Source organism: Oryctolagus cuniculus, chromosome 5 (genome assembly GCF_051225735.1).
Source record: "Oryctolagus cuniculus isolate XC-2025 breed Fujian yellow rabbit chromosome 5, ASM5122573v1, whole genome shotgun sequence".
Classification (NCBI taxonomy): domain Eukaryota; kingdom Metazoa; phylum Chordata; class Mammalia; order Lagomorpha; family Leporidae; genus Oryctolagus; species Oryctolagus cuniculus.
In genome coordinates this window covers 60,731,465-60,758,415 of record NC_142871.1, presented here as the reverse complement: position 1 = coordinate 60,758,415, position 26,951 = coordinate 60,731,465, and the positions used below count along the sequence as shown (strand labels likewise).

The window sequence follows — 26,951 nt, the reverse complement described above, 5'->3', positions numbered from 1 at the left end:
CACATCAACATGACACACTGATCAATTACTTGTTTAACTGTACCAAAAAGAAAAGATGCTTTTTTAAAGAAGAAGGAAAAAAAAAAACATACTGATGAATTTACAAGAAACATACTTACCAAGTCTCTGTGAAGCACCCAGTTTGCATGGAGGTAATGGATACCATCAAGAATCTGATAAAGTAATGATTTAACCATGGATCTTGGCAACTGCATGGGCTTTTTATTTGCTTTTGATGCACGGTGAAACTTAATAATATGCTAAAAATTAAAAAAAGTACAATAAATACAGTTTTTGCAAATACCTATGCCAATAAAACACAACCAAGGCTGTAATAAATACACTACATTTACATATTTATTTATCTACATTTGGAGAGGCAGAAAGACAGAGCTCCCACCTGCTGATTCATCCCCTCAGTGTCAGCAATGGCTGGGACTGTGCTGGGAACTCAATCCACGTCTCCCATATGGATGGCAGGAACTCAATTACTTAAGCCATTACTGCTCCTCTTAAGGTATGTATTGGTAAGATGTTGGAGTCAGTAGCTGGGTATGGAACTCAGATACTACACTGTAGGACAAGGGTATCTTAATCACTACATCAAATTCCTGCTCCAAAATACTCTATTATCTTTAAATCACTTAATAAAGACCAAAAATGATGCAAAAGAATAATAATCTGAAAAATAACATCAACCAAACTGAATCTATTTTGATGGTGGATGTGACCATATTAATCTGGGGTTATAATGATTAAATTTACTGAAATCAGTAAGATTTTCACCCAATAGAAGCAAAAGGTAAAAATGGTCGATACTTAAATAGCTGCCTAAGAATAGTCTTAGTGTTATTCTTTATGGAAAAAATGAAAGATTTTTAAAAAGAAAAAAACTGTAAATCTCCACTGCTCTATAAAAAAAAAATCAGCACTTAGTGCCTTTTTGTAAGATCACTCTGTCTATACTTGAATTACAGGTAATTTCCACCTTGTTTTGGCACAAAATAAACCAGGATATATTCCTGGGAGTTAATGCCAAGTAGGAAATCACTAGAAAGGGAGAAAAGAGAGACAAATAGAGAACTACATTCCACTGAAATAAATACAACAGGATCACCATATTTAAATACTTATATCCATATGTTATATTGTGGGTTATTAAAAAAAAAACAAACACTGAAATGGAAGAAATCCTACCAGCCTCCTGCTAACTCTCTACCTCCACCTCTTTCCCTACCCCACTCCAACCCACCCTCTCTAAAACATGCCAAAATGATGCTGAGAATCATTTAAAACCCTATTAAGAGGTGAGTATTTGGCCAAGTGGTTGAGATGCCCATATCCTGTACCAGAGTGACTGGGTTTAACACCGGGCTCCAACTCCTGACTCGAACTTCCCCCTTTTTATTTATTTATTTATTTATTTATTTATTTTTATTTATTTATTTATTTTTTTGATAGGCAGAGTGGACAGTGAGAGAGAGAGACAGAGAGAAAGGTCTTCCTTTTGCCGTTGGTTCACCCTCCAATGGCCGCCGCGGCTGGCGCACCGCGCTGATCCGATGGCAGGAGCCAGGAGCCAGGTGCTTTTCCTGGTCTCCCATGGGGTGCAGGGCCCAAGCACCTGGGCCATCCTCAGCTGCACTCCCTGGCCACAGCAGAGAGCTGGCCTGGAAGAGGGGCAGCCGGGACAGAATCCGGCGCCCCAACCGGGACTAGAACCCGGTGTGCCGGCGCCGCTAGGCAGAGGATTAGCCTAGTGAGCCGCGGCGCGGGCCAGAACTTCCTCTTAATACATACCGTGGGGGATAGCAATGACGGCTCAAATAATTATTTTCTCCTACCTATGAGGAAGACACAGACTGAGTTTCCAGCTCCTGTTTTTGGTCTCTGCCCAACTCCAGCCTTTGTGGACATTTGGGGAGTGAGCCAACAGACAGGAGCTTTCTCTGCTTCTGTCTCTCTGCCTCTCAAGCAAATATAAATTTTATAAAATGAAAAAAGGCCGGTGCCCAGCTCAATAGGCTAATCCTCTACCTTGCGGCGCCGGCACACCAGGTTCTAGTCCCAGTCGGGGTGCCGGATTCTGTCCCGGTTGCCCCTCTTCCAGGCCAGCTCTCTGCTGTGGCCAGGGAGTGCAGTGGAGGATGGCCCAAGTCCTTGGGCCCTGCACCCCATGGGAGACCAGGATAAGTACCTGGCTCCTGCCTTCGGATCAGCGCGGTGCGCCGGCCGCAGCACACCGGCTGCGGCGGCCATTGGAGGGTGAACCAACAGCAAAAGGAAGACCTTTCTCTCTGTCTCTCTCTCTCACTGTCCACTCTGCCTGTCAAAAATATTTTTTAAAAAAATGAAAAATAAAACTCTATTCAAAAACCAATGAAGTTGTCAACAGTGCTCCACTAACTTTATAAATGACCAGATGGCGTGTAAAATTATTAAGCTATTTATACATCTTTCTTATTGTCTAAACTGCTCAATAACATTCACTTGGTTTTAAGAAATAGAAAACTAGAATTTAAACCATGGTAGTGATTTGCAATGGAAATACAATGGGAGACTCACTCCCACACATAACTTTCAACAGCAACATTTTTAAGAGGAAACAGGTAAAATTAATGTGTGCATCCTATTAGACAGTACAGTTCTACAGGATCTGACTGGTCCTGTGCCCAGCATCTTCCTTCACATCCCTGACGTGCAAAGGGAAAGGCACACATTATCAATGAAGCCTTGCCAGAAATACAGGAGAATATAGAAGACTTGGGCACATATAATTATACATATAGTTGAGAGGTTCTTGTCAACATTGGCTATAATAGCATGAACCCTCAAAGTTCCTTCAAGACCTATGAGCTTGTTAAAACTATTCCTAAATGGACTTATAATTTATATAGAAGATAAACCACATATTTCAAATCAAAACTGCAATCCATAATTTTAACTTCCTGCCAAATTTAAGTACTTTTACTTCTCAAACAAAATGTTTAAATGCCATGATTTCTAATTTTAAAAGCTTGGAATTCTAACTTTTTCCTCCTTTCATATACTGATAAAACATCCTTAAGATGTGTAAAACCAAGCATTTATTTCTATTCGATACAGCCAATTTTAGGTGGCAAAATGATCTAACACTTAGAACTGGTCACAAGTAGAAACCTGCTTAAACATGGACTACTGTATCAAAAGAGAAAGTAACTGTCACTATACACACTAGTAGACTTCCACTAATTATCTGCACAAAATTATAATCTCTTACTCTATTATAAGTTTTCTGAAATGACATGTCTGATTACTGCAAATACCACCTTCTCCATGATTCATTAGTTTACGCTCAAATCCCTTACAATCAAAATTCAGGTTTATTGTCTTTTGTACACGGTTAACAGAACTTTCCTTTCTACTCATTAGCAATATGGATCAGATACAAACAGGTTCTGTACCTATAAAAAATTATCCAAATAAGAACAGTGTGTAGACTTACCCACAAGTCATGCTCTGCATAATCAAAAAGCAGCCACACCTTCCTGTCACTGTGGGAAAGGAACACCTTCTGCAGTGCGATCACATTGGGGTGCTTCAGTTCCCGCAGAAGCTGAATCGCAGGAGAAAGAGAAGGGGAATGATGAATTTCTTACAACTTCAAAATCAAATTTTTGAAAATTCAGAAAAATCCAGATAGGCAAAATGAAAGACACCAATACCACCCAACATACGACTACACAGAGATAAGCTCTCACAACAGCAAGGTGCGTATCTACTGATCATTTTCTCGTGTCTATGCTTTCATTTTGTAATATATTTATTTTTTAATTGACACATGGTAAATGTACCTATTTACGGGGTATTTCAATCCATGTATATAGTGTATACTGATCACATCAAGGTAACTCACATAACTATCCTCCCAGACATACATCATTTCTTTGTGTTGGGAACATTCAAAATCCTCTGTTAGCTATTTTACAATATATAATTAACTGCTGTCATAGTTATCCTGCTGTGCTAGAGAACATTGGAAGCTATTCCTCCCAAGCAGCTGCACCCCGGACTCATTAACACCCTCTCTCTATTCCCCCTCCCCCCCATACCCTTCTGGGCTCCAGTAGCCACTAATCTATTCTCTACTTCTTCGAGATCAACTTTTTAGCTTCTAAATGTAAGTGACAACAAGCAGTTTTGTCTTGCTCTCCTGATTTATTTCATTTAATGTAATTTCTCCAGCTCCATCTATGCAGCTACAGTGACAGAACTTTGTTCATTTTTATGGTTGAATAATACTCCACTGTGGATATATTTTTGTGTGTGTTTTAAAAATGGGATCATGGGGTGGCCAATGTGGTACAGTGGGTTAACCCACACCTTGAGACACCCGCATCTGATATCAGAGTGCCAGTTACAGTTCCAGCTACCCTGTTTACAATTCAGCTTTCTACTAATCCAGCACTGATGCCTGGAAGGCAGCAAATGAAGCCCCAAGTACTTAGGTACCTGCCACCCACTTAGGAGACCCAGATGCAGTTCTGGTTCCTGGCTTTGGCCTGGCTCAGCTCTTAACTGTTGTGAGCATTTGGGGAACAAACCATCAGATGGAAGGTCTTTCAAATAAAATGAAAATAAATACTTTTTAAAATGAAGAGGGGATATTTAACAATCCCTGCATTTATCCATCTGGTTGAGGCTTTTTAAAGCTGCTGACAACCATTAAGAGTAAAGCAGAGGTCCTCAGAAGAAAAGAATGGGCCTTCACAAAGAACAAGCTTGTTGGGCTAGACTCTGACGAGGAGGAAGAAAGATCCAGAAGATCAGCAAGTGAAAACTTAGCACTTGGCACAGAATGGACAGCTACTTGATAAAATATTTAGCAACAACGACATTAACTGCTCAAGGAAAAAGCTTTATAAATATGTCTGCCTCAGGCATCCTTAGTCAGGGTACAGATTTACCAGGTAAAGAGAAGCATACTCAATTTGACAAATATTTTGTGTATTACGTCTTTTAAATGTGAAGATCTATGGAAGATACAAAAAGAGAACTTCTGCTGAAAATTTTCTACATGCGAGATGATTCTAGACAAATATTTTTCTCCCATTTGACCCTGGTGTCACTCTATGATGTGTGTACACAGACCCTGAGGTTCAGTGTGATAAAGATAACTTGGCCAATGTCAAACAGCCAGAAAGAGAAGTTCTGGGCTTAAACACATTCACCTAATTCCGAAGCCCACACTTCTTCCACTACAGCTGAAGTCCTTGTCGTGGGTTCCCACAACAGTTAGGAAGACAGACACATAAATGGACCACTGGAGAGAGAAAAGCAAATTGCCTGCACGTTCTGTTCACTTTAAATGAGTCAAGTGTACTTTGAGTGCCTGTGCTGGAATCAAGGAACAGCCACCTGAACTCCAGCTATGGATTTGCGGCGCCAGCATACCAGGTTCTAGTCCCGGTCAGGGCGCCGGATTCTGTCCCGGTTGCCCCTCTTCCAGGCCAGCTCTCTGCTGTGGCCAGGGAGTACAGTGGAGGATGGCCTAAGAGCTTGAGCCCTGCACCCCATGGGAGACCAGAATAAGCACCTGGCTCCTGCCTTCGGATCAGTGCGGTGCGCCGGCCACAGCGTGCTGGCCTCAGCGGCCATTGGAGGGTGAACGGCAAAGGAAGACCTTTCTCTCTGTCTCTCTCTCTCACTGTCCACTCTGCCTGCCAAAAAAAAAAAAAAAAAAAAGAAGAAGAAGAAGAAGAAGTGGAGCAGCCACCAGCGTCCATATGGGTTGCTGGCACTGCAGGCAGCAGCTTAACCCACTATGCCACAGCGCTGGCCTCCAGTGCTGCATTGCTTTCAATGATCTCACTGCCATGGGCAGCCAGAAGCAGCTGCTCAGAGGCTCGGAGGCTTCAACCCCAGACACAGTGACTCGTTTCTCTCTATCTCACTCCTTGGGATTAATGACCTTAAAGAGTTTGCCTTTACTAAGTCTCTACCAGAAATATGTTCTCTTTGCCACCTGATATAACTGAGAGAAACTCCGCTTCTGCATCTAAACCCAGCTACTGAAGCACCAAACACTAGGACAGACCCCTGAGACCTGGGCCTCCCTTGTCTAGGAGAGGGGATGTCAGTCACATGGAGCAATCTTTAATCAACACCTTAAAATCATATGCTCTGTGACTATAAATTATTGATCTCTCTACAGTAAATACATTTTAAATCCTATGTTAAAAAATTATTTTGAAAGTGAATATGTTTACATGGTTCAAAAGCCAAAAGTACACCCAGGAATACATATTGAGATGTTCCATCACCACTCCTCTTGCCTCCTGGAGGTGACAGCTTTTATTAGCTGCTTATTAATCTTTCCATTCTTTATATAAATATAAGCAATTATGAATGCTTTTGTCCTCCCTTATTTATCCAAAACACAGCATAATTTACAGACTGCACTGCAACTTTTTTGTTTTCTTCTCACACTTTATCTTGAAAATTTTGTAATGTCAGCATAGTATAATATATAGAAATTTTTCTTGCCCTTTTTTATAGCTACTTGGAATTTCTAGGTCATCCTTTTATTGTGGTAAACTATATATAACATAAAGCTTACTGCACCTTTATTTTTTTTTTGCAAGTACTGTCACTATCAAACATACTACAGCTCTGTCTCCCTTACCTAAAATTCTAAAGAGCTCAGATAATCAAAGCTTTCTAGTAACTCATGTAGGAAAAAGACATACTCTGATGGGGAAAATGCATTGTCAAAGATACATCCTTTCAGTTATCTTATTCTGATTCTATGGGAGATATTTTCAATACTATACATTATGTATATACATATACACATATATACATGTGTGTACATATATAAATATATAATTATATACACACATATATATACACATACATACACACATACACACATATAAAGGAAGAGACAGAGAGATCCATCACACACACACACACACACACACACACACACACACACATATAAAGGAAGAAACAGAGAGATCCATTGGTTCACTCTCCAAATGCCCAAAACAACTGAAGACTGAGCCAAACTGAAGTCAGGAGCCCAGAACTCAATCCAGGTTTCTCATGGATAGCAGGAACCCAACTGAGCCATCATCGCTGCCTCCCAGGGAGTACATTAGCAGGAAGCTGAAACTGGAACTGTAGCCAGGACTCAAATCCAGCACTCCAATACGGGCCGTTGGTGTCCAGAGCAGTGATTTATCTGCTATACCATAACCCAACCCAGCACTGAACATTACACATAACTGACAGCACTTCAGAGTAACTCTTGGCTACCGGCACACAGGTTCTCTGTTGTCCAACAGAGGTTTCCCTATCATATAGTAAACTAGTTTCACCTCAATTCATTTCAATATTCCTGACCTACAAGTGTGTCCATTCTAAAGATTCTCTTTTGAGTGGGTTATGCTGTTAGCTTGGTTCCTTCATTTAATAAGAAAATATAGAAAATGGTTTATTTTATATATGTATTATAGTCATAATTTTACCTGAAAACTATCATTAATTCTCATTATACATAAATATCCCACTTTAGGATGGCACAGCAGTTAAGACACCCCTTGTGCCACCTGCATCCCCTATCAGATTGCTTAGGTTCAAGTCCCAGCTGTGCTCCCAATCCTAGCTTCATGCTACCGTGCACCCTGGAAAGCAGCAAGTGTTGCCTCAGTTGGGTCACTGCCACCCAAGTAGGAGACCTGGATTGTGTTCCCAGTTCCTGACTTCCACCTAGCCCAACCCCAGCTGTTGCAGACATTTAGGGAGTGAATCAGCAGATGAGAGATCGATTTTTCTCTCTCTCGCTGCCTTTCAAATAAAAATTTTCTTTAAATTCCACTTTAACTAACATGAAGCTGTTTATCCGCTATTTATGGTTTGCCTCTCTCAACAGGTAAGCTCCATGAAGGCAGAGTTTTCTTGATTTTATATCCCTAGTGTTCATAACAGTACCTAACACATAATAAACAAGCAACAAAAACTTGTCAAGTGAATTAGATCTACTGAGTTTACCTGGTTCTCACTTACAAAATAAACCAGTAAATGGATGATAACATTATAAAAATCTGCTACCCTCTCTTAAATTATCCCCTTTAAAAAGGTATTTTGAACAACTTTGCTTTTAACAGAGTAGACTACACCTGAAACCGTTATTCAACGATACTAAACCCTTTGCAAGCCTCAGTCAGCACCCACTCTACTAGAAATGTAAGTGTGCTGGCTGAATGTAAGAAGCAGAAGCAGCCCTGAATATCTCAGGGTGGTATTTAGCCTGGTGCGTAACTTGAAAAACAAAGGAGTGTGGTGGGGGAGTTTCCTGAAAGAGCTGTGAATGCAATAAAATTTTACAAAATCCTAAAGAAATGATGCATAGGAACTGAGAACAAAGTGGGACACAGCTGATGAATTCAATCTCACAACAAAAGCCTAGGCTACTGACAAATGCTAGGACCTAGGTAAGTATCACACAAGACCATAGTATTCACCATCCCTATTTATGGAAATAAGCAATGTAAACTCTGCTGTCTCTCTGCACTAAAAGGAACAAATGAATAACAACAATAAGCAACCTAACTGTTCAGTAAGAAGAAAATGGAAGAGCTTCTGGTCAGCTGAGCAGAGATTCCCAGAGGAGGTGTCTGGAGAAGGCATGGACCTCCACATCCTTCTCCCATGCCTCCCCGTAGGCATCTTTTCATCTGTATCCTTTGTAACATCCGTCACAATAAGCCAGCAAACATGCCTCCCTGAGTTCTGTGAGCCGATCAAGCAAATGAACAGAACCCAAGGAGGGGACAGTGCAAACCCTGATTTACAACTGGTTGCTCAAAAACAAGAGGAAAAACCAAAGCAACAACAACAACAACAAACCCTGGGGCTTGCAACTGACATCTAAAAGGGGGGGCAGGTGTTGTGGCACTGCAGGTTAGGCTGCTGCCACTTGGGACACCCACATCCCTTACCGCAGTGCCTTGGAGGCAGCAGTGTAGGCTCTGGTACTTGGGTCCCTGAGACCCAGATCGGATATCTGGCTGGAGTTCCAGGCATTTAGCGTGAACCGGTGGATGGAAGATATATACATCTCTGTCTCTCTGCTTTTCAAATAAAAAATAATAAACTTTAAAAAAAATCTCTAGAGAGTTGGGTGGGGTGCAGAAGGCAGTCCTGGGGATCTGACACTACCTCCAGGTGAACAGCAGTAGAACTGAATAGAGGTCACAGAAGCGATGTGTTGTGAGCACATAGTAGGAATCTGGGTTTGAGCTGGTTTTTCTTTCTGTACCCACAGACTTGGCGTCAGTGAACTGGGATTTGACAGAACAACCCTGGCTCACAGACACATGTAATTTGGGAAGAAAGGATAACAGGGTTGGAGATGAAGATCTTGTGTGTCCTAGGTGATCACCCAGGATATGGAACCGAAGCTGTGCTGTGATCAGTTACTGAAGGGAACAGAAGTTACCAGTGCAATGTAGAGATGAAGCCAACCCTCAGCAGCTGGTTCATTGGATACAAAAGAAATGCAAGCTTGTAAGAAAGTTAAAAAGGAGTATACAGTACACTCCTTGGGTTACAACTATCTGTCATAGCCAAAACGAAAGCAAACGTGAATATTGGGTCAGGTCTTGGGTCTGGACCACGTTCAGATGTCTGTTTAAGCTCAGGCCACCAGCCCCAAAACTGGTCCCTGCTCCTGGAGGGACAGGGCAACAAAAAGTTTCTCCAAGACTTTTGATCCCCAAGAAGGTAGGTGATATAGGTGATGGGCAAAACCAAAAAACTGTTGACACCCAGGGGTATCAGGTGAAGGGACTGCTTCACCTCACATATTAGGATGGTGGGCTCTCTGGCGGGAATAACTAATTTAGGAGCACTATTTTCAGTTTGAACGCTGCAGAGTGAAACGGTATGTTTGGACTGATGCAGGACCCACGGCTCACCATGCAACAATCACAGATGCCTACAGGTGATGCACACACACACACACACACACAGAGAGAGAGAAGTTTAGTCCGAAGGGAATAGCCAGACTGGCAGACTGGATAAATCCATGATCCAGATCTGTTGACCCTGAGATTATCCAACTCACCTGTAAAGGCCAAGTGGAATACTTCAGATGAAGCAGCTGATTCACTTACTCATCATAAGTCATGTGGAACTGCCTTTAGGGTGACCAGGATATTCACCTGCTAACCGTGCTTGTTACCCAGGTCATGGTAGACGCTGTGGGTGGGGCGGTTCCTTTGCATCGGTACCTCATGTAATCCACATGCTGCATATAAGCAGCAGCTGAGTCCCAACTTCACTTTTCAAACATGGAAGGATTAAAAAATCCTCACTATATATATATATTATATTATATATTATTATATATATAATAATATAATATATATAATGCTAAATACTGAACATGGAATGCATGTAACAAACATGATAATTCAGTGGACATACATGTCCATTGGCTTTTAAATATGCATAACCCTTCCTGGAACTTGCTCCAAATTATTGAGTACATACGACTTCACTAAAAGTGAACTCTAGAGGCCAGCATTGGGGGGCAGAGGGTGAGCCACCACTGCCTGCAATGCAGGCATCCCATATGAGTGCCTATTCGAGTTCCAGCTGCTCCACTTCTGATCCAGGCCCCTGCTAATGTGCCGGGGCAGGCAGAAGACGGCCCAAGTGTTTGGACTCCTGCCTCCCAGATGAAGCTCCTGGTTCCTGGCTTCAGCTTGGACCAGTCTGACCACTGTGGCCATTTGGGGAGTGTGGCCATTTGCAGAGTGAATCATCAGATGGCAAAGCTCTCTGACTCTGCCTTTCAAATAAGTGAATCTTAAAAAAAAAAAAAAAAAGTGAACTCTATATAAACTTATAACTCTTTGTTACTTAGGGAACCTGGCACTGGATATTCAGACTACTTCATTCCTGGCTTACACAATTTGTTAAATTCCTTTCTGTTTACAGCTCCAACCATTGGCATACACACTAGACAAGAACCCTCAGGTATTCTGCCCAGTTACACTCTCGAAGGTTGAGTGGGCCACAGGGAACCTCTGCAGGATGGACCCCAACATTAAAAGGCGCCAAAGAAGTACGCTGTATTTCCCCCAATTTGGAGAATGTTAGAAGTCAGAAGGCAGAGAATACAAAGAGAAATCTGATCTGAAATTGCCTGGGGCAACAGTCAGGCTGATTAATCAAAACAAAGATTCACAAAAGGGCCAGGGTCCCCTGTCACAACCCACTGCCCCACTGCTTGGGACACAAAACCTTTTGCACAACAGAGGGCCTAAAGGTCTGGGGTAGAAAGGAGCAGTTCTTGGGACTAGAAGGTAAAAATGAAAGGTTGATAGGATTACGAACGTTGGAGTGTCTACCAGGCTTTGGGTGAAGAAGCTGTTACTCTAAGAATGGATACTGGATCTGACTGGGGAACTTTCCCCTATCTAGTACTGTAAAACAGAAGGCATGCAAATCCAGCCTTCAAGCAATTTTTAATGGACATGCTAAATAGGACCAGTAAGACTCCCAAGCCACAGAGCACAGGTCTGGACAGATTCTGTGGGACAGCCCTATGCGCATCCTAGGCTGGGGCTAGGGCAAGAGCTTTGTAAGCACCTTCCTCCAGAGACTTCTGGGACTTTGACTAGAAAATTTAAATGGTTCATACAAGAGTACTTCAAAAAGTTCATAGAAAATGGAATTGAATATTTATTTTGCTGTAAAAAGTTTTTAAAACCCAGGTATAGTTTCATTTTAAATTTTATTTGAAAGTGTGTGTGTGTGTGTGTGTGTTGTGTGTGTGTCTGTGAGAGAGAGAGAGAGAGAGAGAGAGAGAGAAAGAGAGAAATACGAATGAATATGAATCTTCTGTCCACTGGTTCACTTCCCAAATGTCCATAACAGCCAGCGTTGGGCCAGGTGGAAGCCAGAAGCCTAGAACTCTCCGATGTGGGAGGCAGGGACCTAAGTACAAGAGTCACCATCTGCTGCCACTCAGGATGCATTATTAGTGGATTCAGAGCAGTAGAGCAGGGCTCTGGCCCTCAGTAAGGGACAGGGGCATCCCAAGTGGTGATAACTGCTGCACCAAACGTCCACCCCTTCATTGGCATTTTATGCCTCAGAGGGCATACAAGGAACACATTCTGACTCAGCCTGTCTCTGCATTGCTACAGATCCCCCATATCCACTTGTTTCACTGACCCAGGTGGCCACCTTAGGTGAGCACACAGGTATTTGCTTGTCAACTCCGGTAACCTTCCAAACCTCTACTCAGGGTAACCCTCAAGCTCCCCACTAAGACTATGCCCCACAAAGGCCCTGGTCTCCATTGCTCTTCTGCCTGACCCAGTGGTTACCACCCAGGAGTCCTGGCTGTTGTGGTTATTCAGGGAGTGAACCAGCAGATGGGGGGGGGGGGGGGGACTGCCTTTCAAATAAAATGAAACACAAGTTTTTTTAAGATGCTAATGAAGTCTGACAGAGAAGGCCCTGAGCAGAGCAGGCTGGTGCCAAAGCCCTGCAGGGCTGCCACAAATGGGTCTCGGACAGCAATAGACCTTGCCTGTGGACTGGGCTGTGCTGACCCTTAGAAGAGGCACATACTCAGTGCTGCTGAAATCCAGAAGAGGTGATGTTACACAGACTGGGACAGCCGATCACCACTTCTGTAGATTTCTTCAGAGCAGGGATGCTGTACAGCCCAGAGCATCCAACAACAGCCAGAGGGATCCTCCTCAGTCTGACAGATGAGAGGCACAGGTTTTCTATAACTGAGGGGTAGGTCTGGCTCACACACCCTCATGAGTGTGTGCACAAGTGGAGCAATGAGTGTATTTTCAGCTGCAGCCCCGTTCCCATACTTGGGCTGCAGCTCCAAGTGCTGGGACTGCCAAGTGAGAACTGTAACTATATATTTAAACCCATGTCAGAACTCCCAAAGGCCCATCAGGCAAAATTGGGATTAACAGAGAATGCAGCTCTCTAACCTGGTGGTAAAGACTCTCATCCTGGGGCCCGCGCTGTGCCATGGCAAGTAAAGCCACCACCTGCAGTGCTGGCATCCCATATGGGCACTGGTTCAAGTCCCGGCTGTTCCACTTCCGATACAGCTCCCTGCTAATGCACCTGGGAAAGCAGTAGAAGATGGCCCAAGTGCTTGGGCACTTGCACCCACGCTCCTGGCTTGAGATCAGCACAGCTCCGGCCACTATGGCCATTTGGGAAATAAACCAGTAGATGGAAGACCTCTCTCTCTCTGTCTCTGTCTCTGTCTCTGCCTCTAACTCTCCTCTCAAATAAATAAATAAATCTTAAAAAAAAAAAAAAAAGACTCTCAGCTCAATCAATAGCAGATGCCTGAAAGGATGAAGACCACTCCCAACCTGCACCCTGCCGCCCTGCTTTTCTTTTCTTAAAAATATTTTATTTATTTATTTGAAAGGCAGAATTAGAAAGAGAGAGGGAGGGACAGAATCTGCTGGTTCCCTCCCCAAATGGCCCCAATGGCCAGGACTTGGCAGGCTGAAGCCAAGAGCCAGGAGTGTCTTCTGGGTCTCCCATGTGGCTGCATCTTCTGCTGCTTTTCCTGGCCATTAGCAGGGAGCTGGATAGGAAGCGGAGCAGCCAGGACCCAAATGTTCACCCATATGGGGTGCCAGTGTTGCAGGCAGCAGCTTTACCCGCTCCACCACAGTGTGAAACTCAGTCAGGAGGTCATAAGGCCCTTCTCATTTCACAGGGGACAAGCTTCAATCCTGGGAGGAAGAAATGCTGCAGGAGAGGCCAGGAACAATCAAAACAGACAGGCCTTGCTGGGCTTCCCTGAGGCTATCGGCAAAGGCTCCTGTGCAGGAAAGCCTCTGTAAAAACTCAGAAGGGCAGAATTCAGAAGGCTTCTGGTGGCTCAACCTGTGGAGGTTGCTGCAGTCCCGGGAGACTCTGCTCCCATACCTCATGCCCCAGGCATCTTTCCTTCTGTACCCTCGTGATGCTCTTTAAATAAACTGGCAAATGCAAATACGAATGTACACCGGTAAGTAAACTCTGTAGCCTCAAACGCATAAAGTTTTTAATTACATGAGGAAAAAGTTACACTATAATGTAAGATAAAAAGACTATAAAATACAAAATGGTACCTGAACTGTACCAAAACAACTAATAGTAAATTTTCTGGGTGTAAGACTATGTGATTTTTGCTTCTTTCTTTTTTTTTCTTTTTCTTTTTCTTTTTTTTTTTTTTTTTTTGACAGGCAGAGTGGACAGTGAGAGAGAGAGACAGAGAGAGAGAGAGAGACACAGAGAGAAAGGTCTTCCTTTGCCGTTGGTTCACCCTCCAATGGCCACCGCGGCCGGCGCACCGCGCTGATCCGATGGCAGGAGCCAGGTGCTTCTCCTGGTCTCCCATGGGGTGCAGGGCCCAAGCACTTGGGCCATCCTCCACTGCACTCCCTGGCCACAGCAGAGAGCTGGCCTGGAAGAGGGGCAGCCGGGACAGAATCCGGTGCCCCAACCGGGACTAGAACCCGGTGTGCCGGCGCCGCAAGGTGGAGGATTAGCCTAGTGAGCCGCGGTGCCGGCTGCTTCTTTCTTTTTGTTGTTTTACAAATTTTCTACGATGCACATTACTCTTACACACACACACTCAGACACACATATCCCAAAAGACAGTTCTTTCTCTCCAGAAATCCACCTGCTAAAATAGGATACTTTCATTCTATCTCAGACTCTTATGTGATTGCCTGAGAAAGATCACAATGACAAGAGATAGTCATGTTTTTACTGTCCCTAAGTCTTGGAAAACCAGATTTTACCAATGGACTTTAAACTCTTGTTCTCACAAATATTTGTCCAACACGACATCATACAACTACAAATATGCTGTAATCATGTTTAAACAGCAGGTAAGCAGACTACCATTTTCCTGTGACCCACACTATATGATAATTTCTTCTCTCACAGACTGGGAACTCACAGACTGGGAACATGATCCAAATGGAACCTAAGAATGTTCACTGGGGGCCAGAGTTGGGGTGCAGCAGGTTAGGCCACCGCTTGCAATGCTGTCATCCTACATCAGAGTGCTGGTTCAAGTCCTGATGCCTCTGCTTCAGACCCAGGACCCTGCTAATACGCCTCAGAAGGCAGCAGAGGATGACCCAAGTACTTGGACCCCTGTCATCCACGTGGGAGACCAGGGTGGAGTTCCTGGTTCCTGGTTCCTGGTTCCTGGCTCAGACTAGCCAACCCCTGGCTGTTGTGGCCATTTGGAGAGTAAATCAGCAGATGGAAGTTCTCTGACTCTCCCTCTCTTTCCACCTCTCAGCCTTTTAAATAAGTATTTAAAAAAAAAAATTCAATGACATACTAGCATTTTAACTAGCCCCCCTCAAAGGTATTTAAGGAACCATAAAAGGTATTCACTTTTCACTGTCCCGAACATAATAATCTGAAGTTAGAATACTAAATGCTTTTCTCTAAAGCCTTATTTAGAATCCTAACTCAATTTGGGGAATCTTGTGCTAGACTAAAAATTCCAGAATCCATTTGTATTTTTATCCACACATCTATCTTCTCTTTTCATTCTCTACCTCTATTCTCCAAGGCTCTGATGCCCCCATGGGTCCCAGGTTTCCTTTAAGACTCTTCTGAATGGAAAGATCCTCTTCAATCACTTCAATAAGTCATTTATCTCAAAGTAAACCCAATCTTCTATTCGTTTTTTATCTCTTTAAAGTAACAGTATGATTCATTTGACCATCAATCTTCCCCCTTCGTAAGAACAGTGTCAATGACTTTATTTTAGAAAGCACTGCATCTATCATTTTTTAAAATGTAGGGTACTTCCTCTGCCCTCCCAAAGAACTGGCTAATGAAGCAGTATATTTTATGGCAAATTAGAGGATGTACATAATTCCAAAATTCCCCTACATATTGCCTAAAACTGTAATGTAAGAATCAGCAGTTTGGAAGCGACACTTTCTTACCCATCCATGACTTTTGGAAGCTGGTGTAGCAGATGCACTGTAACCTTCCAGCAGGTGGCACTCACAGTCTGAAGAGGGGTCCATGAAACCTGTAACCCAGCCCTGGTTCAGAAAGTGCCCTTCCATTCACATTTTTTAGTTTATTGTTTTATTTTCCTTTACTGACACTGTTTAGGTTAAAGTCAGACACTCTAAGGATGATAATGTTCCTCATTGCTACCCTGGAGAAATGATGATGAGCCAACAGATACAATGCAAAAAAAAAAGGAGTGGGGCAACTTTTAGAATCACATATAAGTTTGAGAATTGGCTTACTAGCAGTATGACATAAAGCAAGTTGCTTAACCCTCATGTGCCTTACAGATGAACAAAGATATCTACTCATAAAATGTAATTTCTATAATGAATGAATGAAAATAAGGAGATTAAGTATCATGCTAGAATGCTTCAAACATATTAAACATAAGCTTTTAACACATTACAGTTATTACTCTTACTATAAGCACCATTTGGTACCAGGACTAAATGAAATAATCCATGTAGAATGCTTAGCATACAATAAGCTCTGGATAACCAGTAGCTGTTGCTGTTGTTGTAAGTGAAAACAGCTAACTGCTCAGAGATACTGGCAGTCTGAGGGACTTCCCAGTGAGAAATAGGCTGCATGGGAAATAATGAAGCATTCTGCAAAGTGCTTTGAAACACCCCTTTACATGGAAGTTATTTTCTCCTTCCATTTTACAATAAGCACTGTGGTTTTTTTCTCTGACTTCAAGTTCTAGTACTTAGACTGGGAGCAACATCTGAAAGCAACTAAGGTTGATGATGTGAGCATCTGGTGCAGCAATTAAGTCGCCAATTGGGACAACTGTACCCCATACCTGCATGCCTAGGTTCGAACCCCAGCTCCACTCTGATTCACCTTACTGCTAATATGTACCCTGGGAGGCCACAGATGATGGTTCTAGTTGATGAGCCCCTGTCACCTATATGGAAGGCCTGGATTGAGTTCCAAGATTGGCTTCAGCTTGGCTGAGCCCTGGCTGATGCAGGCATTTGGAGAGTGAACGAGCAGATGAAAGATCTCTCCCTCGGGGCTGGCGCCAGGGCTCACTTGGTTAATCCTCCACCTGCAGAGCCAGGTTCTAGTCCCAGTTGCTCCTCTTCCAGTCCAGCTCCCTGCTATGGCCCGGGAAGGCAGTGGAGGATGGCCCAAGTGCTTGGGCACCTACACCCACGTGGGAGACCAGGAAGAAGCACCTGGCTCCTGGCTATGGATTGGCATAGCTCCAGCCGTAGTGGCCATTTGAGGGGTGAACCAATGGAAGGAAGACCTTTCTCTGTCTCTGTCTCACTGTCTAACTCTATCTGTCAAATAAATTTAAAAAAAAAAAAAGAAAGATCTCTCCCTCTTCTCTCTCTGCACTTTACATTAATTAACTAATTAATTTCTTTTTAAAAAAGAAATTCACATGTTCTTCACTGTATTGGTATATATGTTCTTTTTAAAAATAAGAACATTTAACATTTTATGTACTATATTCCGTACGAGAAAACTGAAAACATTTTTTATAAATCAATGGCACTCTGAATATACCAAGTTTAAATATGACAAAATGAAACGGATGCAAATCAAAATAAGGAATTTACCAAGTAAAATCTGGGTCCAGCATTGTGGCAAAGCAGGTAAAACCACCGCCTGCAACACCACCATCCCATGTGGGCAAAGGTTCAAGACCCAGCTACTCCACTTCTGATCTAGCTCTCCCCTAACATGCCTGGGGGAGCAGCAGATGATGACCCAAGTGCTTGGCTCTTTCACCCATGTAGGAGATCTGGAAGAAGCTCCTGACTCCTGGCTATGGTCTGGCCAGCCCTAGCAGTTGTGGCCATTTGGAGAGTGAACCAGCAGATGGAGGATCTCTGTCTCTTCCTCTCTCTGTGTAACTCTTTCAAATAAATAAATACATTTTAAAAATACACACATATATATACACACACATAAATGCAAAGTAAAATCTAACTGCTTGGAATTCTCAGGGGTGTTCTAACTCATTTTCTGATCCACTGAGGGGTAATTCAAAAATGTTTTCTTCCAACTCTCTGCTGAAAAGCATCTTACCTTCACAATTAAACCCAACCAAATTCATCTTTGACTCTGGGCATTCACTTAATACCTTGGGTTTCAACAAATAAACTAAGAAATGCTTATTTCCCTCTCACTCCGCCTTTTCTTTCCTTGAAGTAGAATGAGAAAGGGAGAAAAGCTAACTTAAAGTTCCTGATTTGGATCCCAGATTAAAAAGGAAAAAAATACTGTTTTATTCTCCAACATTCTGCCCTGAGTCATCTTTTCCTGCTCTATTCTGCAGTTTTTCTTAACATCCTATCCATGCACCTACACTGTAGTTACTGCTTCAGTGGAGAATCCCAATCTCCAGCTCTAACCTCACTCCTAAACGGCCATCAACTTCCAACTATGTGCATACACAACCACGTGAAAATCCCATTGTTCCTCAAAATCCATAGATCCTAAACTGAAGGCCACTTGACCACCTGCACCTCCTTGGCTCGTTCACTACTCCTGCGATGACACCAGTCTTTCCCGATCATCAAGGCAGGCTCAAAACCTCATACTTAATCACTGTTCAATCACCAAGAGCTATATATTCTGCCTCTGAAATATTACAAATTGTCACCTGGATAATTAAACCCTTTGCTAGTGTTCACACAAGTGCTTGTCTCGCTGCCTTTAAAGATCTTCCTTAACCTCTCTGATGAATGCCCACTTGCTTCTTGGAAAGGACTCATTTATCACTTCTAAGAAGCCTTTCCTGAAACCTCTGTCGCTCCCCCTCTTCGTGGAGGAACGACACAGGACCCTGTGCTGTTCTTTTGTCTGCTCGGCCCTTCCCGGGTTTGCTGCTGGTTCTTCCCGGGCTGGCTACCGTCCCTTCCACCTCTGTGGAAGGGCGGTTCCCCCTAGCCACTTTCCCCACTTCTGCGGGGGAGCGGCACACCGCCGGCCGGCTCTCTCTCTCTCGGGGGCTGCACAGGTGTTCCTTCAGATAGATGTTCCTGGTGCATGTTGTCTCTCTCCTCCTTTATAGTCCTCCTCCGCCAATCCCAACTCGGCTGCCCACACGCCGAGTACGCTGCTCTCCTCCAATCAGGAGCAGGTCCTGCTGTTTATTGGTTGAACTGGAGGCAGCTGTGTAGAAGCTGTTTCTCCCTTCTCAGCGCCATATTGTGGGAGAGCAGATGCATAGAATAAGTCTTAATTCCAGTAACTTAGTCTAGTCCGAGTTGCTCCCCACAACCTCTGGTTGGAAGTAGGTACCTCTCTCTTGTGTTGCCATCCATACTGCTTTCCCCTTAACACTGCAGACTAAGTCACAGTATATTTATCTACCTCCTCCTAAGCTCTGAAGTCACACAGTGCAGGGATCATGTCCTTCATCTCTACATTGTATTATCTTGTCACAGCTATACACATGGTAGGTGTTCAAAAAAATGTTGGCTAAACAAATGATGAGCATGGCCTGTCTCTTATTATATCCTACGTATTGATATCAAAATATCCCTCTAAAATCTAAGTGCTAGTGTTAACTCTCCCACTCTAAAATCTTAAATGGCTTCCAAGTTATAAGTCCTAAATAGAACATTCAAAACTATCGACCCCAAAGGTTAAAACTACTTTTACCTACAAATAATTTATTATTTTAGAGGGTGTGAGACTTGAGATTTTAACCAAAAATAAGGCAAGTGGATAAAATCCAAATTTATAACTAGTGGGCCCTGCTAAAGGTGCATGAATGTCACCTTCAGGGTACTCCCCGTGCAATCATCACAAATGCTCCCACACTCTCCCCTGCACCTCCCACAGATCCTTGCCCTGGGACTTGAGGATGAGGCAGAAGCTTGATGGAAAATACCCATCAGACAATAATGATTTTTTTTTTTTAGATTTTTATTTATTTGAGAGGTAGAGTTACAGACAGTGAGAGGAAGAGACAGAGAGAAAGGTCTTCTTTCCATTGGTTCACTCCCCAAATGGTCGCAACGGCCAGAGCTGCGCCGATGTCAATCCGAAGCCAGGAGCCAGGTGCTTCCTCCTGGTCTCCCACATGGGTGCAAGGGCCCAAGCACCTGGGCCATCCTCTACTGCTTTCCCAGGCCACACCACAGAGCTGAATTGGAAGAGGAGCAGCTGGGACTAGAATTGGCGCTTATACAGGATGCTGGCGCAGCAGGCAGAGGATTAACCTACTGCGCCACAGTGCCAGCCCCAATAATGATTTTTTAAAAAGTCTAAATTTGGGGCCAGCATTGCAGTATAATGGGTAAAAGCCACCACCGCTCTGGGCACCAGTTCAAGTCCCAGCTCCTCCATTCTGATCCAGCTCCCTGTCAATGCCTAGGAAAAGCAGCAAAAATGGCCCAAGGGCTTGGGTCCCTATCACTGACATGGGAGACCGGAATGAAGCTCCTGCCTTCGGCCTGGCCTATCCCTGGCAATGCAGTCATCTGGAGAGTGAACGAGCAAATGGAAGAGCTCGCTCTCTCTCTCTCTCTGTCTCTCCCTCTTTCTAACTCTGACTTACAAATAAATATTTTAAATTAAATAAAAGGGTAAATTCATTAGTCAACATTTGAGTACCCAGCACATTTGAGACACACAGAGTCTCAGAGCATTTACAGGTTAATAGGGACTGAAGAGGAGACAGATACTGAACATAGATCATAAGTAATTTTTAAATTATAGCTATGATGATGTCATCAGGAAAAAACACACAATGTGCACACAGGAAACCTAATATAAACTAGAATGTCAGAGGTGTTCTAATGAAGCGTGCCTTGTTGGAAAGAAGAAACAGAACTACAGAGCATCAACCTGCAAAACCAGGTACTAGCGGGTATTCTCATCGTGTCATCCATTCACAGATCCCAAGAACACCTCCACTCTTCGCCTTCTGGGAGCAAACATGAAAACAAAAGGCCTACTTTCCTCAAATTTGTTATGGCAGATCTACATCACTGTGTGATAGGGCCCGTCTCTTTTTTTTCCAGACAAATAAATATTCATAAAATGACCTGGTACAAATCATAAACTCAACAAGTTTTGCTGAATGAGTAGATGAAAGTGATAGTACACGAATTGGTTTTCAAATATGTTGGTTAGACTTATTCCACAGTAAGAAAATACTATTTTTAAAACTGTTATTATTATCTTTCATCTGCAAGAAATTTCCAAACAAAATCAAATAAGATTTCTCAAGGGTCTAAGATCTGCAGGGGGAGAAGGAGCTGCAGCTCACTATGAGACTTAGCTCATACATGCTGGATGTTCACTTGTCATACCAGCCCCGACACACAAGAAAACTGTACTAACACATATAAATCATACTTAAGGGGTTTGATTAACTATTAATTAATGGATAAATTACTAGTACTAAAGAGTTCATGTATTTCAGGCCACTTTGCTTGTAAGAAGATAAACACAGTTAATTCATGACTCAGACAAATTAATCATTTATTATTCCTTAAGGCCTTGCAGGAATTTTAACAGTAGTTATAAGGAAAGCAACTGAACAATTTGACCCAAATACTATCCAGGAAATGTGTACTGTATTGTCTCCATCAAACAAAAATCTGCCTCCTTCTTACTCTGCTTAGAAAGCTTTGTATGGATTGTGAGAAAACACAGAGAGGGTTGAATTTCCAAACTGAAAGAAAAGATTTTGTTCATCCTAAGCATTTGCTAGATTTAATCAATAAATTCTAAAAAAAATAAATAAATAAAATTCCACTAAGTGTTACTTTAATTTAAAAATGAACCTAGAAATCACTAAATCATAATACTGAAAAATAATTCATTACACTACAGCTTTCAGTACTTTCTTTTTTTAAGAATAATTTTATTTATTTGAAAGCGTTACAGAGAGAGGTAGAGACAGAGAGAGAGGTCTTCCATCCACTGTTTCATTCCCCAAATGGCCACAACGGTCAGAACTGGGGTAGATGCAAAGCCAGGAGCTTCTTTCGGGTCTCTCAAGCAACTGCAGGGGCCCAAACACTTAGGCCATCTTCCACTGCTTTCCCAGGCCATAGTAGAGAGCTGGATTAGAAGAGGAGCAGCCAGGACTAGAACTAGTGCCCATATGGGATGCTGGTGCCACAGGCTGGGACTTTAACCCGCTGTGCCCCAGTGCAGGCCCCAGCTTTTGGTACGTTTGCATTTGGCAGTGTATACATGTAAAAATAATATTAAAGTAAGCCTTCTCTGGGTGATTTTTTTTTTAAGCTTTGATATTCAAAGCTGCTTGAAAAAACTACATACACATAAATGTTAAATTTCACTAGACTCTCCTCTTTGACATGCTTTTTTCCAACGTAAGTTCTATTTACAATACTTGGTACATTTCTTTTTCTTTTTTTAAGATTTATTTTATTTATTTGAAGGGCAGAGTTGGGGGGAAGGGAAGAGGGAAAGTGAGAGAAGCCAGGGGGTGGGAGGGCTGGAATCTTCCATCTGCTGTTTCACTCCCCAAATGGCTGCAATGGCCTAGGCTGAGCCAGGCCAAAGCTAGGAGCCAGGAGCTTCAATCAGGTCTCCCAAGTGGGTGCAGGTGCCCAAGCACTTGGGCCATCTGCCGCTGGTTTCCCAGGCACATTAGCAGGAAGCGAGAACGGACACGGAGCAGCAGGGACTCAAAACCGCACCCATATAGGATGCCGGTATTGCAGGCGGCAGTTTTACAAGCTACACCACAGCACTAGCCCCCATCAGTACATTTCAAACAACACACATCCAGTATGGGGGAGCTCCTTTAAAATAAAATACAGGGGCTGGCACTGTGGTGTAGTGGGTAAAAGCCACCACCTGAAGTGCCAGCATCCCAAATGGGCATCGGTTCAAGTCCTGGCTGCTCCACTTCGGATCCAGCTCCCTGCTATGGACTGGGAAAGCAGCAGAAGATAGCCCAAGTCATTGGGCCCCTGTACACACATGAGAGACCCGAAAGAAGCTCCAGGCTCCTGGCTTTGGATGGACAAAGCTCTGGCCATTAAGGCCATTTGGGGAGTGAACCAGTGGATGGATGACCTCTCTATCTCTGCCTCTGCCTCTCTATAACTCTGCCTTTCAAATAAATAAAAAACAATTTTAAATAAAATACACAGGGTAAAAGTTGATAAATCTGAATACAGAAATATCTTGTACAACATTTTTTTAGGATATAAGCACTCAACAAACTGATAGTCAAAGGGAATTTCCTTGAGGAAACTCAAAAGGTAGGTGCTAAAAAACTTAAAGTAGGTACAAAAAAAAAAAAAAAAAAGAAAGAAATATCTTGTACAGAAAATCTCAAATTCAAAAGGCCAATGACAAACTTGGGAACATGATCTAATCACAAGACAGCCAAGGGCAAGTTTGCTTGATTTATAAAGCTTATAAAAATTAATATGTGCCAGCACCGCAGCTCACTTGGCTAATCCTCCACCTGCAGCGCCCGCACCGGGTTCTAGTCCTGGTGGGGGCGCTGGATTCTGTCCCGGTTGCTCCTCTTCCACGCCAGCTCTCTGCTGTGGCCCAGGAAGGCAGTGGAGGATGGCCCAAGTGCTTGGGCCCTGCACCCACATGGGAGACCAGGAGGAAGCACCTGGCTCCTGGCTTTGGATCGGCGCAGTGCGCCAGCTATAGCAGCCATTTGGGGGGTGAACCAACAGAAGGAAGACCTTTCTCTCTGTCTCTCTCTAACTCTGCCTGTCAAAAAAAAATTAATATGAAAATATTCAATGGTACAATAGGAAGAGAATATGAACAAGCATTGCATGAAAATAAATATAAAACAGCCAAAAACTCTGTGATAATATGACTATTTAATTAAAAATTGCAGATAAAAGCAACAAAGATGTTTTTTCATATTTTTGGGTAAAATTTTGGGAAATTTTTAAAAACTCAGTAGTATAGGCCAGCACCGCAGCTCAATAGGCTAATCCTCCGCCTGCGGCGCCGGCACACCGGGTTCTAGTCCCGGTTGGGGCACTGGATTCTGTCCCAGTTGCCCCTCTTCCAGGCCAGCTCTGTGCTATGGCCAGGGAGGGCAGTGGAGGATGGCCCAAGTGCTTGGGCCCTGCACCCCATGGGAGACCAGGAGAAGCACCTGGCTCCTGCCATCGGATCAGCGCGGTGCACCGGCCGCAGCATGCCGGGTGAACCAACAGCAAAGGAAGACCTTTCTCTCTGTCTCTCTCTCTCTCACTGTCCACTCTGCCTGTCAAAAAAAAAAAAAAAAAAAAAAAAAACAAACTCAATAGTATCCAAGTAGCAACAATAAGGAACTGGTTGAGAAAATTAAGGTCCAGCCTCATAATGGAATATAATATAACCATTAAAATGAATGCTATAAGAATAGGATAGACCTGTGGCCAGCGCTGTAGGGTAATTTAAGCTGCTGCCTACAATGCCAGCATCTCATATGGGCACTAGTTCAAGTCCCAGCTACTCCACTTCTGATCCAGCTCCCTGCTAACATACCTGGGAAAGCAGTGGAAGATGGCCCAAGTGCTTGGGCCCCTGCACCCACATGGGAGACCCAGATGAAGCTCCTGGCTCCTGGGTTTGGAGCCATTTGGGAAGTGAAACAGTAGATCTCTCTCTGTGTCTCTCCTTTTCTGCCTTTCAAATAAATAAATCTTTAAAAAAAAAAAAAGAACTGTACTGTTAATATGGAAAGACAAGTAATAAGCAAAATGAAGTGATAAAAAATGGAACAGAATATATAGTACATCTCTGATATTTATTAAAGATACATATATAGGGGCTAGTGCTTGGGACACTGACATTCCATATGGGCACCAGTTAAGAGTCCCAGCTGCTCCACTTCTTTCTTTATTTTTATTATTATTATTATTATTATTTTTGACAGGCAGAGTTAGACAGTGAGAGAGAGAGAGACAGAGAGAGAGAGAGAGAGAGAGAGAGAGAGAGAGAGAGAGAGAAAGGTCTTCCTTTTCCATTGGTTCACCCCTCAAATGGCTGCTGCGGCCAGCGCGCTGCGCCGATCCAAAGCCAGGAGCCAGGTGCTTCTCCTGGTCTCCCATGCAGGTGCAGAGCCCAAGCACTTGGGCCATCCTCTACTGCCTTCCTGGGCCACAGCAGAGAGCTGGCCTGGAAGAGGAGCAATCGGGACAGAATCCGGCGCCCTGACCCAGACTAGAACCCGGTGTGCCAGCGCTGCAGGCGGAGGATTAGCCAAGTGAGCCACCGTGGCGCTGGCCCCAGCTGCTCCACTTCTAATATGGCTTCCTACTGGTAGCCTGGGAAAGCAGTACAAGATGGCCAAATGCTTGGGCCCCTGCGCGGGAGGATGGGGCAAGGCTCCTGGCTCCTGACTTTAGATCGGCCCAGCTCCAGCCATTGAGGCCATTTGGAGAAGCAAAGCAGCAGATGGAAGACCTTTCTCTCTGTCCCTTTCTGTAGCTTTGTCTCTCAAATAAGTATTTTTTTAAATAACTTTAAAAAATGATACATTTATCATGGTACATACATTAAAAACTTTCCTGAGGCCGTAAGAGTCCATTTATATGAGTAGCTATTGTGCAGGAGGGCCAGATATGGCAATTTTTCAGCTCACCTCTTTTGGTATTGCTTGAATATAACAATATAGCAACTGTTAAATTCTTTTCAGTTCTTATTGTACATACATTTCTTTTATATTTCTGAAATGGCAACAGGAGCTACCTGGAGGAATAAATCGTGAGTAAATCTGGTTTGCAACCTTATACTGTTCTGCATTTTAAAAACAATTCTGTAAAACTCTAAGATTTTGTTTTTCAAACTGCACCTTACGACCCATTAGTGGATTATGAAATTTTATAGGACTTGCAACCAGCATCTTTCCCCCAACTGAAATCACCTCACCTGGACTAGAATAGAAAATAACTGAAACACCAGCACACATCAAAGGTCGTGAGTGACAGTGTCAGAGCAGCGGTGGACAAACAGACGCAAAAGCTTGAAAACAACTGCTCTGAGACAGAATTTTAAATAGGATACTTGGGAAAAACCTTAATAATGTTATAATTTCCACTTCAAAACCAAGAACCACTTTATGTGAAATGGGGTTTTATATGTCAATTCTTTTTTTATAAAAAATTTATTTATTTGAAAGGTAGAGTTAGAGAGAGGGAGAAAGAGATGGAGATATCTTCCATCCACTTTGTTCACTTCCCAAATGGTTGCAACAGCCAGGGCTGAGCCAAGCCAAAGTCAGATGCCAAGAGCTTCTTCTGGCTCTCCCACATGGGTGTCAGGGGCTCAGGAACTTGGGACATCCTCCACTGCTTTCCCAGGTGTATTAGCAGGGAAACGGATCAGAAGCGGAACAGCTGCAACAAAAACTCGTGCCCATATGGGATGCTGGCATAGTAGGTGGTGGTTTAACCCACTGTACCATGGCACTAGCCTCCTGTCAATTCTTAGTATGAACAACTTGAAAACACACTACTAACTGACATGGTAACGGAGAAAATACCACTTCTGAAAATTGGGAGGGAGAAACTCTAAAAAGACAGCTATACAACATATATTAAGACTTGAATGAATTCTAAAAGATGAACCTACACACAGACTTGGAAAACCCTCACACTGTAAATTACACTAGTGTCTTTGGAATTGATAAGATTGAAATTAAAGGAGTGTAGAAGTATTAATCTATTAAGAGGTCACTGGGTTACTGAGATAACAGATTTTTTAAAATGCGCTATCTGAAAATTCCAGAATATTGATTGGCCTAAGTCCACACCCTCAAACACGCACACACCAGCTAATCCTGGCATATATTTTAAGTTAGGGTTTTGGGGTTTGGGGTTTTAGGAGTATTTTGAGAGGGGAGTATACAAGTACACATTTGTTCTGGTTACAAACAAAGCCTA

At 43.2% G+C, this 26,951-nt stretch overlaps 1 protein-coding gene across 5 annotated transcripts in view; it reads right to left on the bottom strand.

The window, feature by feature from the left end:
* The window catches only part of CDK19 (cyclin dependent kinase 19), a 192,383-nt gene that overhangs the window by 66,891 nt on the left and 98,541 nt on the right, over positions 1 to 26,951 (bottom strand). For all 5 annotated transcript variants that reach the window (XM_002714914.6, XM_051854414.3, XM_008263371.5 and 2 more), the window contains 2 exons: positions 3,485 to 3,595; positions 120 to 260 (listed from right to left, as the gene is read on the bottom strand). In XM_002714914.6, the coding sequence (XP_002714960.1) occupies positions 120 to 260; positions 3,485 to 3,595 (252 nt within the window). The remainder of the gene's footprint in view (positions 1 to 119; positions 261 to 3,484; positions 3,596 to 26,951) is intronic.